Here is a 17,159-nt window from a genome sequence, read left to right as displayed (position 1 = left end):
ATGGATATGCATAGGTTTTGGTGGGGAGGGACATACATATTATGATTTTTTTAAAAGGAGGGAGTAGTGTGTGTTTTAGACTTAGCAGTAACTTGGGTTTCCCTGTTGAATGCTTTGTGGAGGATTGTCTCTTGATTACAATTAAAGAAAAATATGTCATTAAAAATGTAACTTCAGTTGTTATATGGAAAAAGCTTCAGAGTTTATCTTGTGGAGTGCAATGTATTTCTAGTAATAATGCATGGGAAGGAATAAAATGTTGCTATCAGCTGTCTACTTCATATATCTGTTAGTAATGCATTTATTAGAATGTACTTGCAATTGTGGAGAACTTTTCTGAACAATTATTTTTTTAAAATCCTACAGGAAAATACTTCAAAGCTACTATATTTTTAATGTGTTAAGGAGCAGATATTTATCTAGTAAAGCCAAACTTAAATACTTACCATTATTTAGTCAACAGAGAGGAAGAAAAGGAGGAAAATGAATGCTTTGCTTATTGTTATGGAGAAAGTGTTCATTCTGGACTGCAGTAGATCATATGAATTAATTTTTTGTAGCAGTACGGTAATTCCTGGAAGGTGTTATTTTAATGTTACTATTTTGTAAACTTCAACTTTTCTATTTGTATCCCCCTTTTATCTGTAGGTAATGTCTTGTCCTTAGAAAAGTCTTGTTATTGTTTCGTAGTATTTTCTGTGTTGAACAGCTCAGTTCTCATTTACCTACTGATAGAGTAGGTCAGGCTTGTTGGTTTGTGTGTTCCAAATCATTAATAAGAACATTCATGAACAATTTATTGTTGTCATTGTAGTTTTGTTGCAGCTTATTAAACAGAGGTGCAGTCTTGGGGTGTTTCAAACTGGTGGCTGAAGCATCAACGTGCACTGGCAGCTGTGCCAAAGTGTATACTGAGAATAAGGCATGTCAGCTGGATGAGGCTAAATGAAGTGCTCTCTCAGGAGTCCATTTGTTGAGTCTGAAATGAAGGTTTACCAGAGATATAAAATTTGTTTGTGCAAGACATGTTAGTTTGTTGTTTTTCTAAAAGGTATCAGTTCCTATTTTCATGTTAACTTCAAAAGAATAAATCACTCATTTGTTTTGATATTCTCTGTGCTGCAGAATTTATTTGGCACCTCATACTAGTATTAAGATGAAGTATTTTTAATTGGGAAAAATATTCATTCTGTCATGACTAAATTGCTGGCTGGAGCAAATGACCCAAGTGAAGCTGGCCATGTAAGAATATAATATCTGGTTTGGAGCTGAAAATATTTCTTAGCCAAATAGTCAAATGTCTTTCAGCCACAGTTTCAAATAGTGTTGTTTGTATTCCATGTTGGTGCAAGACTTTTTCTGCTTTTCTTTTTTTCTGCTAATGCAGAAAAAGATTTCCTCAGTTGTACTCCACGTGGTAGAGCTAAATAGTTCAGTGCTTGATTCTTGGCATAAAAAGGTCATTACTGGTTTTGTTACTAATGCTACTGTAGTTCTGTGGACTGAATCACATAGCATTTCGTTAGACTCTTATTAGTTATGCTACTGTTTTGTATAAAAGGTATTAATATCTTTAGCTGACAATCTCATAGTATTTTTTACAGTATGATAATTTCTTCGCTGAGGTATTTGTAAACATGCACACACTTCTGTATGTTTGTGAGAGTTAGGTTGACTTTTTTATTTTAAATTACAGTGCTGTGCAATTGATACATCCCATGAGATATATCTAGTTACTCTAGAACTTTCACCCAATGTTGAGTAGTTTTGCTGGCTTCTCAACCAACTTCAGCTACTTAGCTCCCTTGACTCCCCAAGCTGCTGTCTCCCTTTTCAACTAACTGACTAGCTGGAAGGTTATCAAGCTTATGTAGTTAGAAACCTCAGATCTTAGGAGATTTGGATACACAGGTTGTATAATAGATGAACCGTCTAAAAGCAACTTGTATCTGGGCAACTTACAGGTCTGTAAACCAGAGCAATCAGTGCTGGCATTTTAGATGAGTCTAAAACAGAATAGTTAAGAATAGGTAGCAGTTGAAAAGCAGGAATTCAAGATTTGGACTTTAGTGCTGCAGGAAAAGAAATTGGAGCATATATTGTTGTCTTGTATTGTTGTGTGTGTATTTTCTGGCAGAAAACTTCTGTTCAAATATTATGTTTTGTTTTTCATATGTATAATGTGCTTTTTTCACCGCTGGAATTTACAGCAACAACATGGATATAAAGGCAACCTTTTAATCAGCAAAATTATAGGTTGCAAACTGTAGAAAGCCTGTTCCATAAAATGTGTAAGATTGTAATGACTAAAACAGAATTTATGCAGTCAAATTCGTAAGAACATTTGGTGTCTCTCTTGTATCAGGAAAACACGTCAGGTTGTCAAAGTAGCAGAATGCCTAGGGTGCTTTTAATTTTTATTTTTTATTTAGCAGTTAGCCAGAATGTCTTTTCTGAGTATATTATTGTTTCATGTTTGTAGGTAATATATGCTTTGAACACTAAAAATGATGAACATGAAGCTGCTATCCAAGCCCTTAAAGATGCCCATGAAGAAGAAATTCAACAAATTCTTGCAGAGACAAGGGAGAAGATCTTGCAGTATAAAAGTAAAGTTGCAGAAGAAATGGATCTTAAGAGAAAGATCCAGGTTTTGGAGGAGTCACTGGAGGATCATAAAAAAATGAAACATCAGGCCTTGACTGAATTTGAAGCGTACAAGGATAGAGTTGAAGACATGCAGCTCTGTGCAGAAGCCCAGCATGTCCAACGTGTAGTGACCATGTCAAGAGAAGTAGAAGAGATCAGGAAGAAGTTTGAGGAAAGGCTACGAAGTTTCATACAGTTGCAAGTGCAATATGAAAAGGACAAGCGTTCAGCTCTGGAAGACTTGAGAGCTGCACATAGGCTTGAGATTCAAGAACTTCTGAAGACTCAACAGAATCAGAATGCAACCTTGAGTAAAGGACAAGAAAAGCTAGAGGAATTGCACAGACTGGAACTTGAAGACTTGAATAATAAAGTTGAGGAATTGAGACTGGAAAGAAAAAAACTCATTGAGGACTATGAAGGTAAACTCAGCAAAGCACAGTCCTTCTATGAACACGAACTTGATTCATTGAAAAGATCCCAGCTTTTTACAGCTGAAAGTCTGCATGCTTGCAAAGAAAAAGAGGTGGAGCTAAGGAAAGAGTTTCAAAATCAAGAAAGTATTTTGCGGAAGAATCTGGGAAAACTTAAAACTGAATTGCAAATGGTCCAGGATGAAGCTGCCAGTCTTCGGGAAAAATGCCAAAAACTTCAGGTGGCTCTTAGTACAGCAGAAAACAATGTTCAGGTGAGGTCAATCATATGTTGTTCCAAAAATGAGTTTATTTCTTTCTTTCGCTTTCCTGTTTAGGCTGCCAGACTGTTACACCGAGATGATTGAAACATGTAAACTGAATTTTGCACTATTCATAATTGTCTTTCATCCACTCTAGATATTTTATTTATATTATTTAGTTTTAGCAGTCTGAATTAATATATGTTTGTTTATATTCCAGTAGACTCTAGATATCCCAATCATGGGAAAGTTCTCCTTGTACAAGCAAAGTGACTTGCTTTCCACTATGCATGAACAGAAGTTGGTTGTTCCAGTCATATTTACTCGAAGTACAGTGTACTGAACAAAGTATTCAAAACCATTGCTACTTAGGGAACAGGAAAAAAAAAGTCTTGCACAAGAATGTTTTCCTTAGTTCTCCATGTAAATTCATCCATACCTCCCAAAACAAAAGGTTCAGAGTGGGAAGGAAGATGCTGATGACTGATAATGACTGAGTTGTTATGCTGATAAATGGAAACACTTGCTAGAAAAGATGAGAAAAAGTTAAGAAGCAGCCTAATATATTTTACAGAAATTTAATAGCACAGACTATAAATACGATGAATATTCTGTATTCAGTGCAGTTGTGGTTATAGAGATCTTTGGTGACTATCTGGCCTAAGCATCCAGAGTGTTAAGAAGAGTGGCTTTTTGAGAAGAAAAAAACCAAACACTTTCTGGATGTTAGCTTTGCAGGCTTTATAACAAAAAGAGCCTTCTGTGATGTTTTTACAGACAGTAACTGAAATGGTGAATATGTGTTCAGAGTTATTTTGATTCTGAAGTTGCTGTTCAGTGCTAATGTTTCTTGTCCATAAAGAAGGACAAGACATCCCTGACATACAAAGACAGGTCTTTTGGTCAGCAGAGAGATAGGACTATGTATGTTGTCCTTAAAGGAAAAGTTTCTGTGAAATACTACTTGCTTTTTGTAACTGTGCCTAGTAATAAAGATCTCTGTGGAAGAGCTTAAATATCTTACTTTGGGCAGTTTTAGTAACTCTCATGTTTGCAAGTATCTTAAATATGATAATTATGGCAATTCTGAAAGAATCCAGGACCTCATTGGTTTGAGCTGAGATATACCATCAACTTTTCCCATTTATAAACTAATTCCAGCCAATCCTTTGAATATTTTGCTGTTACCTTGTGTAATGGCTACAGGTAAAAGAAGACCCCCCCCCCCCTATTCCTATATCAGAAGATGAATACAGAATTTTTCCAGTCTCCCAAGGGTATTCCAAAAGTCCATTTCCAATCTGTTTAATTAAGGAGATTGAAAACTGCTGTAAGCATCTAATGTATTCTTCAGTTTGAAGAACTCTGAGATATGAGAAACCAGGTTTCTCAAATGGATCCTGAAAATTTGTGCACTGTGTTTATTTTTCATATACATTTCTGAATACTATTGCACTTTGCTTTACACTTCCTTGTCATGCCATATATCTTCTTTGATATTTTTGGAAGCTCACATCATGGATATGATGTTAATGTTACTAGATTTCAGTTTGTGTTGAAATAAAATTTGTTTGCTGACAGGTCTTTTCTGTACATTTTCACCTAATGCTCATTTCAGTGTTATTCTATATAGTTAGATGTTATACCATGTTTCCTATAGGTTCTTCAAAAACAGCTAGATGACGTGAAGGAGGAAGAGATGTCATTGCTAAGCAAACATAAAGAAGTGGAAAGTGAGCTAGCAGCTGCCAGAGAGCGCTTACAACAGCAGGCCACTGATCTTGTTCTCAAAGCCAGTATGTATGTTAGTAATGTGATCTAAAAAATGATCTTCATCTACGGATTCTAGCATTTCTTTTTTCTTTGGAGCTTGTGGAGGTTTAGTGTGCCTAAGGACTGTTTAATGCTCTTTGTAGAATCCTAGAACTGCTCAGGTTGGAAAAGACCTTAAAGATCATCAAGTCCAACTGCAGCCTGACCATACTATCCTAACAACCCTCCACTAAATCATGTTTCTGACAAGTGTTCTTTTGTTAACTGTTTTGATATTGCATAGTTTGCACTTAGGATTTTTTTTCTGTATGTGTAATTAATTGTATACAAGTACAATGTTTTACTTTGTGTGCTCTGTATATATCTTATAGGCATTGAATCATCTTGCATTAACTACATGTCATGATTTCATCACACTATACTTGTATAATATGCTTCTATATTGCATCTGTGTGTCCTCCATGTAATCACCAAAAAACATTATTCCTGTTTCTCCATCCTTTTCATTTGCTTTGTGCTTTCGCTGAGGCAGTGGTACTTTGCTTTACCTCTGCTTTCAGAAGATATGTAGTTTATTGGTTAATAAATTTGTTAGGATTTTCTTTATAGCTGTTTTCTTGACTTCTCTGTGCTTAATACCATATGGAATGACATAAATTGTATTAACACTTGATTGTACATGTGTGGATTTTACCTCATTAGTATTGTATCTGTAGCAAACTGTTTGGTTTGGGCATGTGATTGGGCGTGGACTTGAACTTCATTAACTGTGCTGTAGGTAGACTAAAAATAAGCTCCTGGCTTATCTTTGGCCTTATTTGACTAGAGCAATCTTAGAAACGTCTGATTATTTTCCAGAAGTTAGCAAAAATAGGGGGGGGGGAGGTCCTTCCCAAGTGTCCGTTGGGATAAGATCACCTTCTTTTGAGGGCTGGGATGTTGCCAGACTGGATCAATTGGTCTTGGAGACAGAAAATAATTCACAGCATTAATTTGCAAATACTCTGAAGTTACTATTACAGATGGCTACATATGGCCTAGCCCTTGAATGGTATGTGTAAATGTGGCCTGTATCAAGGCTTTATTTTTTTTTTCCTTCAAATAATGAGGCAGTTCTATAGATTGGACTAATTGTATTTGCCATCTGGAGAGCTTTATGCCTAGGACATACATACTATGCATGTAAGGGCTTGGAAAAGGATAGGTTTTATATTTTGACAATATAGAGGCCATATGGGATCCAAAAAACTATGAGGTCCTTCTGGATGTAAATAGCTAAAAGGAATATGTTTCCTGTTAAGATAATCTTAGTCATAGCTTTCAAATGGGATGCTGATCCTCCAAAAATCAAAAAGGCATCAAAAGCAAGCCTCTGACCTGCAAAGATTTAGTTGCTTTTCAGTTGCTTAGCTTTTAGTTTTAGTTGCTATTCCTTGCATGCTGATTAAAATTAAGAGTTTGATAACACGTGTTTGCCACTGGACTTCAGTGTTTTGTTTTCTTTTATGTAGCTTATTGTGGGGTAAAAATGCGTGGTTTTAGGTGAGGTTAGTTCTTTGGGATTGATTGTGCATCTTCTTAGTCCTGCCTACTTGGAAGTTCTTGGAATCAATGTGCAACTTTGAAGCAACAAAGTTGAAACTGAAGGAGCCCCAACGCCAAAGACTCTGCAATTGTTGGATGTTTTTAACAATAAAAATAAAAAAGAGTAAAATGGAGGGGAAGTAAGCATTGCAGTGAATGTGGAGATCCACATGAATATTTCCACTAAAGTTTTTTCTAGAAGTCATTAGGGTATGAATGTGTACTTCATTTACAAGACCAATGACATGAGGTTTTAAAGAGTTTTGTTTTTAGGTCACATTGGAACGCTTCAAGCTACCCAGATGACACAAGAAGTTACAATCAGAGATTTGGAATCAGAAAAGTCTAGATTAAAAGAAAAACTATCCCAACTGGAAGAGGAAAGAAACTTACTACAAAGCAAAACACAGAGTCTGGATGAGCGACAAAGGCAGCAGATTCTGGCCTTGGAGAAGGTTAGACAACTTATTTGCTTCAGCTGTATAAGAGCAGAAGACTTACATTTATAAGGAAAAAATGAATATATGTTTTAATTTTTAAGTTTGACCTGGTTTGGACCAGTATTAGTTTGTTTCAAGTGTACCTTACATTGCAACATAGAATAACTAATGTAGACTGTAAAGTGAGAACAGAGGAAAGTTAGGTTAGATACTGTTCATGTTCTTTCAGACATTTAAAAACGACATCATTTTACATATTATGATAAGCACATATACCTAATATCAAAAGTGTCTTGTTAGAGAGAAAGGTGAAGTGGTTAAATAACTTTAAAAAAGATTCTCTGAAGATCTTTGGTATATATTTGAAAACAATGAACTGAAATTTTCTGCAGACTTGATACCTGATTGCTCTTTCTTCAGATTAAATAGTTCAAAACCCAAATTTTAATACAGACATATTTTTTGCCTGGATATACTTAAACTGCTTCTTTGCTTGCTTACTGAATTAATAAGTGTTTAGTGTCTGCTCAGTTTTCTGAATGTGAAAGTTAATTTTTTTAGATTTATGTTATCAGTAAAGTTTTATGTATTTCCTCTTAGTTTCCTTCTACATTCCTATTTGAATTGTGATAGGATTTTGTTACCCTTGAATACAAATGATTTTTTTTTTCTCCATCTTTTATAGAAAGTAAATGAAGCAAGGGAGACGCAGCGAGAATATTATGAGAAGGAGTTGGTAAAACTGCAAGCAAGGTTAGAAGGAGAGGCTGCACAGTTGAAAGAGGCTCATTCAAAAACTTTAGAAGAATTGGCGTGGAAACACCATACTGCAATTGAGGCTGCACACAGCAACGCTAATAAGGATAAGAAAAAACTGCAGATGGTAGGTTTGTTTTCTTTGAATAATCAAACAAATTCAAAAAATGCAGATGGTATAATTTGAACCCCATAGTGCATCATTTTGTTGAAAGGCAAATTTTACCTGCAGATTTGCTGAACCACTCTGAAGAAATTGCTCAGTCTTTTTTAAAGTAACATATATCTAAGAGAACAACAACAGAAAACTCATGCTCTTCTCTTTATAGAGGAGAATTCTCAACTCAAAGCAATTAGCATTGTAATGAAGACTACTGCTTTTTAATTTAACAGGCATCTTTTTCCAGTTCTTGTGGCCCATGAATGGTCGATATTTCACTCAAGATCAGTTTTTCAGCATCTTGAAACTGAAAGTCTTGCTGCAGTTATAGAATTGGCCTTTTGGGATAAGAGAAAAGTGTTTTTGCTGTAGTCACTGATGCTTAGGGAAGGTAACTTACTGAGGGACACTGTGACACTCTTGTCTTTTGTAAGTAATTAAATTAGCTTTCAGTATGTAATGGTCTTTCCATATGACTGATGAAAATATTTGCATCTTTTATGTTATTGTAAAACACATTTGCATCAATGATGTTTTTATTAGTTTACTTCATTATGTCTTGGCTACCTTCCAAAACATTTTTTGGAAGAATCAGTTACTAAAACTAATGTAGAGAGTAAAACAGAAGGTATCATAAAATAGTTGTTCTTAAAAGTCGTGAAATTAGAGATGTTACCTATTTTAACTATAAATGTGAGAATTGTGAAACTTGATTCTAGTCAGGGAAAGGTAACTTATATAGGGATGTCAGCATCTAGATTTCAATAAATCTTAATCACTGTATTGTCTCCTCTGTGGAATGTATGACCTGAATCACAATTTGGGGGTTTTGAGTAATTCAATAGAGAAAAAGATGGTATCAGATGGTGAGAGGTGTTGAGTTTAATCTGTGGAAGAAGCATGATCGAGAAACCTTTGGATAGTGGAAGTGGAGATTTCTTTGGTACTGAAAGACTAGGAAAGTCATCTGGTAGTCTTTGGAAAGAATGGGGCATGAAGAGACTTCTAAAGAATGAGAATAGAACCCTGAAGAAATAACTTAAATTTCTTTGCATCATTTTTTTTCCATTTATAGAATGGACTGCTGCCATTTCTGTAGCTTATCAGCAGATAAAAAGATGAAAATAGAAATGCTAATAATTTTTCAGTACTGCACAGCTAAACTGAGAGGTGTCATAAAGAATCTAATTACTGAGTTACCAGAATAGAGTCTGAATGGCACCAGTGAAATTTTGCAAACAGCAGATCATGATATGAACAGAACAAGTCTAACTTAACAAGTATTATTTGTCAAGTGATGAGTTATCTGGGCCTGGTAAAGAAAGCAGATGTTTCTTATGTTGTATAGCAGTGTATTATACAAAGTACAGCCCTCTATTTTGTCACTCTGTCCAGCTTTTACCACAATCAAACAGAATTATTTCAACCTGTGTGCAAACAGCTTGAAATAAATTATTATAGTATATTGTAATAAATAGAGTGCTTGAGTTAATAAACTACTAGGCTTAATATGCTCACCATCAGCTCGAATAATCACATAAAGAAGGGTTGGCCTCAATTTCTTCTTGGAATGAGCCAGATGAGAATATGTTGCTGTTCCTTAGAGTTTTATACCTTTTTATGACAATCTTTTTCCTCTTGAATTTTTGAGCTATGAATCTTCCTTTCTCCAGAATCTTACTGATGCTTCAGTTGTGCTTTTTGTGTCATGCAAGACTCTGGTCAATGTATTTTCTCATAACTGCTTGTTAGATATTACTGATTTCTTAGAAGTCTGAGCCAAGGCATTCACAGATGCTGTGAATTGATGCTAAACCTTGCGTTATAGCTGAATTCCTAGTAGGAAGTTAATAAGGGAGCCAGTAGTGGCATAGATTGTTACATTAGAGTCCTGTATTACCTGGCTCTGGAGCACCTTACTTGGCAACTTTGTCTACAAGGTGGCTTGGTAGTGTAATGAATTATGAATTATTCAATTGAAACATGTAATAAAGCTGTTAGTTTTAACATACTTCAGTCTAAATGTGGCTGAAAATTCATTCTGAATATTAATAAAGTAAATCTGAAAAATAAAATTACATTTTTCTTCAGCAAAAAAACTTCCAGCAACGGCACAAACAATGTAAACTCACGTAAGAGAAAAATAGCTCATCCAACAGAGCTGTTTTCAGAACTCTGTTGTTAACAATTTTCATTCAATTTTTGTAGAGCTGATTATATGCATGTAGCTGAAATTGAAAGCAAGATTTCTTTCAATTCTATATAGAATTTATTTTAATTGCAGAACTAACAGAAGGCTGAACTGTGAAAGTAAGTAGCTGTGGTTCTAATGATTTTTCTAATTAAATGCAAAGCGAAACTAGTAATTGAGAAGGAAGTCCTGCATAACTTTATTTTGTGGTTAATCAAGGATGTTAGATGACAAATTGAAAAATTAATGCCTCCGTCTTAATTGGACATAAATGTTCATGTTTTAACACTTGGAGGAAATGACAATTCCTGCTTGAGATAAGGAGTATTGTTTTTGCCAGGATGAAGAGTTGTCATGTGGTATACTTGTACTTTTTTGTAATCTTACTGCAGGTGTGCTTGATATTTCTTTCACTCTTATTTCTGAAGGAGTTGGAGCAGCAGTTTGAGAAGGAGAAACTGCATTTGGAGGATGACAAGAATCAGCTTCGACAGCAGCTGGAAAACCTGAGGGAAGAACTGACAACGAAACTGACTTCTGCCAATCAGGAGGCAAGAGTCAACTTAATTGTATCAGCTAACATTTCTGTGTTTGATCATCTGTGCATTTAATCAGTAATGATCTTGTACTTAATTTGTGCTTAGAGTCCAGTGCTACAGGACTACAGTGTTCAGTCTGTGTAGTGTATTAATTCTATCAAAAGTAGAATATTTGTCAAGCACGGTAAGTTACTTGACTGCTTCTGAGCAATGGATTAATTGTCTTCTTCAAAAACATCAAAACAAAAAAAGTATAAAAAAAAAAAATTGATGAGAACAAACCTGCTTGTGTTAACTCTGCTTATCTTCTCATTAGATATTTAGATCTCTACACAAAGTATGCCAAGAAAAAGGGAGGGAGGAGGGAGAATTATATTTAAGCCATATTGGTTCATAATTAGCATGCAGTAAAGAGCACATTCTTAACTACAAAATGTTTTTTGTATGTCTTAACTACAAAATAATTTTTCAGCATAGTTACCACCACTAGCTATGCAAGTTACTTTTGGAGCAGTACCTCCTATATTTCCAGCAAAAGATTGTGTGCCATTCTTGCTTATAAGGAGACAAATTATTTACAGTGTACTAATATATTGATATATGCAGTCTAGGTTAAACATATTCTCAAAATATTTTTACTCTGAGTTTAAAATACATTAAAACCTGCTAATTTAAATCTTTCTTTTTGCTCTTATGTAATCGGTTGTTTGTTAGTTTTTTTTTTTTTTTAATTGTTCAAGAGACCATACATGGTTTTCATGTATGCTTTAAAACAGACTTTGAATTTAAGCATAAATTTAAGTACTTTTTTGCAGTAGTACATATTCTAGTACCATACTAGATCTGGATGCAGCAGGTGGTTTTCTAATTCTTCTGGCTTGCAACCTGTACAAACATTACACGTTCTTTAGAAGAAAACTTCTGAAAGTGTACATGTACTATATTTTAGAAGTCATTATCTTTAGAGTTCAGCAATAGTGATGCTAAGTCAGTTGTGAGACCTTGTTAAACAGTGGCTCCTTTGTAGCTCTGATTCCCTTTGCCAATAATTCAGATGTTGGAAAATGTACTAATTGAAGCTGAAAGTGCACTGGCTGTCTTTGACAGTATGCTTGCCAACATTTAAATTGATGAAAATACAGTGCATTTGTTATGTGTTGAGCTAAACAGTCATACATTCATTTCAAAAGTTTTATCTTGGAAAATCAGTCAGTACACTGAGTTAAAAAAACAAAACAAAACAAATACATAAGCATGGCTGAGGAATAGGCAACTATAACATAAACCAAAATAGGAAATTAGTGCCATCTGCTATTTAATAGTTGAGCATATACATTCTTATGCCAGCATAAATATAATATAGTATATTTTGAATATTAGGAGAATGAGAGAAAGTGTGCAGAAATTAAATTTGGGGTGGTCTATAAATCTGCTCTGCAGTACAGAGGCAATCTGTTTTATTTTCTCACTATATTTATCTGAAGTATGTGAGCTTCACAGTTGGCAAGTACTTCACAGTTTTAGTTCTCTGCTGACAATTGAAAGTGGCTTCACAGACCTCAGACAAACTTCTCTGTGAAATGTCTAGCATGCCTTTAGCTCTTCTCTTATGTTTCAGCTGCTTCTTCCACTTTTGTTGTTGTTTTCTTTTTTTTAAAGTTTTTTTAAGAATAAGCATATGTAAGAGTAGGCATGTATTTATCACTTTCTGTGGATGTTAACTTGGTTCTGGCATCTCCACTGAAAAGGTTGTTTTTCAACCTTTCCCATCATTAGAAATGGGGCGTTTTTAGCAGCACCTTTCTGAGCCAAAGTATGGGGAAAGCCTCATTAGGACAATTCCTAAAAAAAAAAAAGCTACTTATTGTCTTAAATGCTTAATTTTAATCCTTAATTTTTTTTTTTTTTTGATTATATATTGAAGGTGTGTCGTCTGCAAGATCTTGTACGAAAAAGTGAACAAGGCCTTGGTACTGCAGAAGGACATATCTCCAGTCTTCAAGAAGCTCAGGAAATACTCCAGAAAGAACTAGAGTTAACTAGGGCAAGACTGCGAGAGACCACAGATTCACTGTATAATGTTGAGGTAAACATAATGTTGGAGAATAAACTGTGCAAAATACCATTGCAGTGATTTCAGTCTTTTATTAAAATGGCAAGGCATATTATAGTTTATACATTATTGAAAGAGGTTTATATAGTTCCATTAAAAAACCATTTTCACTTCTTATTCTAAGCTAAAATGAAAAATCTGAAAATCTTTTTTTTTTTTCTAAAGAAAATTTCTAATGTTTGATGCATGTTGCTGCAAACACATTTCTGATAGTTAATGTAACTGTAGTGCTTTTTTTGTAGTTAATATAAACTCTAGCTGCCAAAGTATGCCTGTGCAAAATATATCCAGAGTTGAATTTTTCAGGGATTTGAGTGAATGTAAGAATTTCATGAGAATGTAAAAAGGATTGTGTTAAGCCACTCCTAACCCAGACAATAGATGCTAAACAATACACAGAACAAGACTCCAGTTATAGAGTTATTTGAAAAATTTCTTATTGTTTTTTGGTTGGTTGGTTTGTTGGTTTTGTCTTTCCCTAGAGGTCTTGCATCATACCATGTTTACCCCAAATAATGGTCAGTCTGTATTTTGGGCTCAGATTTCAGAAGGTCCTCAAGAATAGTTTAGAGATATATGCAATGATACTTCAGAAGATGACAGACTTATATCCAGAAAATGTAACCTCTTTACACAAAACAACCCATTTGTCTGATCACAATATTTTGTCAACTTAGTATCTTTGTCAACTTAGTAGCTTGTCTGGCCTCTGACCTTTGCTCCAGAGATGAAAAGGTCTTATTAGTCCCACAGTTTGTCAGCTCACTTCTTACACACCTGAGACATTAAAATCTTTATTAATATTTCTTCTGCTGTGTAATAATTAGAAATTAATTCCCATTTTATTTCCAGTGAGAAAATGGGGAAGGAGGAGAATGTATTGGTTGGTTTTTTTTTGTTTTTTTTTTTTTAGCAGAATTTAAATCATAGGTATTTTTCTATGCCTAGACACTGTTTAAATAAGATATAGAGCTTCTACAGATACAAGACAGTCTCAGAAAATAGTAAAACAAACATGAGTTAGCATGCTTGAACAAATCTTTTAAAATGCACGAGACTCTAAAGAACTGAACTCCAAGTGATTTGGCTACCTTCACCTACACTATCCCTCATTAAAATCATAATAAAATGAGATGTAAGATTACACTGTGAGGATTATTACTATTATCTTCTAAAGAAGAGAATATCAGATATGAATGTAAAATTCTTACATTCAAAAAGATTACATTCATACATACAAAGAAACAATGCTAATCTGTTAGTAACTCATCAACTTTAATACTAAGTATATATTTTTTTCTCAGTACGCGAAGAACATTTACAAGATCATAGCAAGCATTTGAAGTATTTGCCCAGAGAGGTTGTGAATGCCCCAGGTGTGGAGGGTCAGGCTGGATGTAACACTGCTGATCTAGTGGCTGGCGACCGTGCCCATGGCAGGGGGGTTGAAAATACATGATCTCTGAGGTCCTTTTCAACCTAGGTTATTCTATAATTCTATAGAGCAGCAAATATTTAAGAAAATGATCCCTGAATCTGATTTCATAACTGGTGTTATATTCTGCAAAGAAACAGCTTGAAGCAGGATTTTGTTCTGTTGTGGACTTTTTGTGGGTTTTTTTTTTTTTTGGTGTGTGTGCGTGTTTTGTTTCTCCAGCTGTGGCCATTGGATGTACAACTTCATACAAGTTTATTACTTTCTCAGTATTTTTAAAAATTTCTCTAGATGTTTACTGGCAAAACATTTTTCTTAAGAGATCTTTAAAACTAAATGAAAAAATACAAATACAAAAAAAATATCTTTTGAAAAAAAAATGATTAACATGTAGATGGCCATGATTGCTTCTCGTGAATGAAGAAAGCATTGCTGAGAGATATTCTTCTAAGTATGAATCTTGGTAGTATGTAATACTATTTAAAATGGTAAAATCTGAACAGAAATGGATAAAAATTCTAAATTCCGAAGTTTTTTTTGTTTGCTTTTTTCTGTATTCAGACTGTGTTCTTGCTGGTCAAGAAATAAAAAGAGACATGAACTGTGTATCTAATCCAGATTGTTCAAAGTTTGTAATTCAGGTACTAATTCCTGATTTAAAAAACAAAGAAACAAACAAAACAAAAACAACAAAACAACCAAAAATCTGACAAGAACCTGATTGACCTGCTTAAATTTTGATGTTGGTCTTGCATTGATTAGAATTGGAAGACCTCTTGAGATTCTTTCTAACAAATTGTTCTGCAATTTATTATGGCTGTTTTGGAAAATATTAGTTCAAAAATTACTTATTAGGAAATTCCTTTTTATTACATGTTAGAGGAAATATGTTCCAAAAGTATGCAATGGAAGTAAGGCATTAATCAGAAGGTACTTAGTGAAAAAGTAATAGTCCAAGTTTTGTAAGCCAGTTGTAACTGAAATCTGTGTTAGAAATGTGAATATAGAAATATAAATGTTAGGTTTATAAATGTAAGGTTTGAAATACTTTTTTTTGCTGCTGATCAGTCTCTATTGTGAAGTTTGTGTTTGCAGGGAGAACTAGACCAGGAGAGACAACAGCATGAGATAATGATTGCTGCCATGAGAGAAGAAGAAAAGTTCAAAGTTGACAGAATGGCTCGTGACTTGGAAATTAAATGGACAGAAAATCTTCGGCAAGTATTGATTTTTAGTATTTATTTCTTATTTAAGGAGTAAAAGTAGGTATTATGTGCAAATGTAATAGCAAATGAAAAGCAAAACAAAGCTTTTTGTTATTATCTAAGCATTTCCATTTGTTGCTGAACTCTTAATTCTTTTTCACTTCTCGAATTTTAGTTATTTGACCTTTACTTTTAGACAGGAATGTAATAAGCTTCGTGAAGAGCTGAGACTTCAGCATGAAGAAGATAAGAAGGCAGCTATGACTCAACTATTGCAGCTTAAAGAACGTGAAAAAAATGCAGCCAGGGATGGATGGCAAAAAAAAGTTGAAGATCTTTTAGACCAGGTAATATGGTCTCTCTGAGAATTTGAAGGTCATTACAATTTAGTCACTTTATTACCAATTAGCTACTTGAAATTAGTTGTGACATCTCTCTTTGAGAAGTATTTTCTTACCATAATGATTTTTTAAGCCTATTAATTATTGAACTCTACGAGAGATAAGTAAAGGTATCTTAAAATGATACTAATGTCCTTCTTCATGTTAAAATTGAATAAAACTTTTGAAGATTTTTCCTGAGGTAGTGGGAGTCTCACCTTTTCACTGCAAGATTTTTTTTTTTTTTATTGTCTCTCTGCTCACCTTTATTTACCAAAGCTAATACTTTAGACTTGATGTTATTCCATATCTTTACAATAAAGTAATGTACAGGTCACTGGAAAGCCAAAACATCCCTCAGCTACTATGACATGTTTATTACAGTTGTATCAAGAGTTTTATTGGAGAGTTTGTGAGTGAAGAAATGAACTGCATATGTAAAACTTTTTTTTTTGTTGTGCTTTAAATTCCTTTCACTGTACCAAGAACTTGCATCATTTATGAATAGCGTGCGTCTTTGGACTAACAAGAAACAAAAGCAAGAAAGACTTCAGTTGTATTTTTAATCCAAGTGTTGCTTTTCCATGTCAGTGTTTGAGTTGGGTAGTTATTTCATAAAGACTGAAAGATTATTGTTGATGGTGGTATGGAGTTAAGCTTTACATCTGTAAGCGTTTACAGTTAATTAGTTTCTACATTTTATCCATTACCTCTGGAAGGGAGAGAATTTCAGACTATAGTGTCTATGATGGATACCTTAACTCTTAGAGAAACGGATTTGCAGTAGATTCCTCTTGATTGCCATTCACAAAGGACAGTTGTACTGGGTTGAATTATAGAATCATAGACTTGATGAGGTTGGAATAGACCTCGAAAAGTTATGTAGTCCTATCTCTTTTTCAAATCAGAGTCAATGTTGAATTTGGCAAGTTGGTTAGGGCTTTTTCCAGCCAGATCTTGATCACTACCACGCATGAAGGCTCTATAGCCCTTCTGAATATTCTGGTCTAGTGCTTAATTATCCTCACAGTAATTTTCTTTTTTTTCCTTAATCCTCTGTTTCAGTTCATGATTGTTGTCTCTCATTTTCTGTTATACATTGCTATAAAGAGGTTGGTTACATCTTCTCGCTAACTTGGTAATGGAAGGCTAAAGCCTTTTCTTCTTTAGACTGAACAAACCTAGTTCCCTTGGCCTGTTCTTGCAGTGTGCATGCTCCAGTACCAGCCATCTTCACAGTGGCTTCTTTCTGAATGTC

The 17,159-nt window shown here is 34.4% G+C and overlaps 1 protein-coding gene across 5 annotated transcripts in view; it reads left to right on the top strand.

Moving 5' to 3' along the window:
- The window catches only part of FAM184A (family with sequence similarity 184 member A), a 59,508-nt gene that overhangs the window by 13,351 nt on the left and 28,998 nt on the right, over window positions 1–17,159 (top strand). For all 5 annotated transcript variants that reach the window (XM_048936522.1, XM_048936520.1, XM_048936521.1 and 2 more), the window contains exons 2-9: window positions 2,483–3,337; window positions 4,986–5,121; window positions 6,956–7,137; window positions 7,808–8,005; window positions 10,658–10,780; window positions 12,693–12,854; window positions 15,412–15,533; window positions 15,718–15,868. In XM_048936522.1, coding sequence (XP_048792479.1) covers window positions 2,483–3,337; window positions 4,986–5,121; window positions 6,956–7,137; window positions 7,808–8,005; window positions 10,658–10,780; window positions 12,693–12,854; window positions 15,412–15,533; window positions 15,718–15,868 — 1,929 coding nt within the window. The remainder of the gene's footprint in view (window positions 1–2,482; window positions 3,338–4,985; window positions 5,122–6,955; window positions 7,138–7,807; window positions 8,006–10,657; window positions 10,781–12,692; window positions 12,855–15,411; window positions 15,534–15,717; window positions 15,869–17,159) is intronic.

Source organism: Lagopus muta, chromosome 2 (genome assembly GCF_023343835.1).
Source record: "Lagopus muta isolate bLagMut1 chromosome 2, bLagMut1 primary, whole genome shotgun sequence".
NCBI lineage: Eukaryota > Metazoa > Chordata > Aves > Galliformes > Phasianidae > Lagopus > Lagopus muta.
This window is presented reverse-complemented; position numbering and strand designations above follow the sequence as displayed.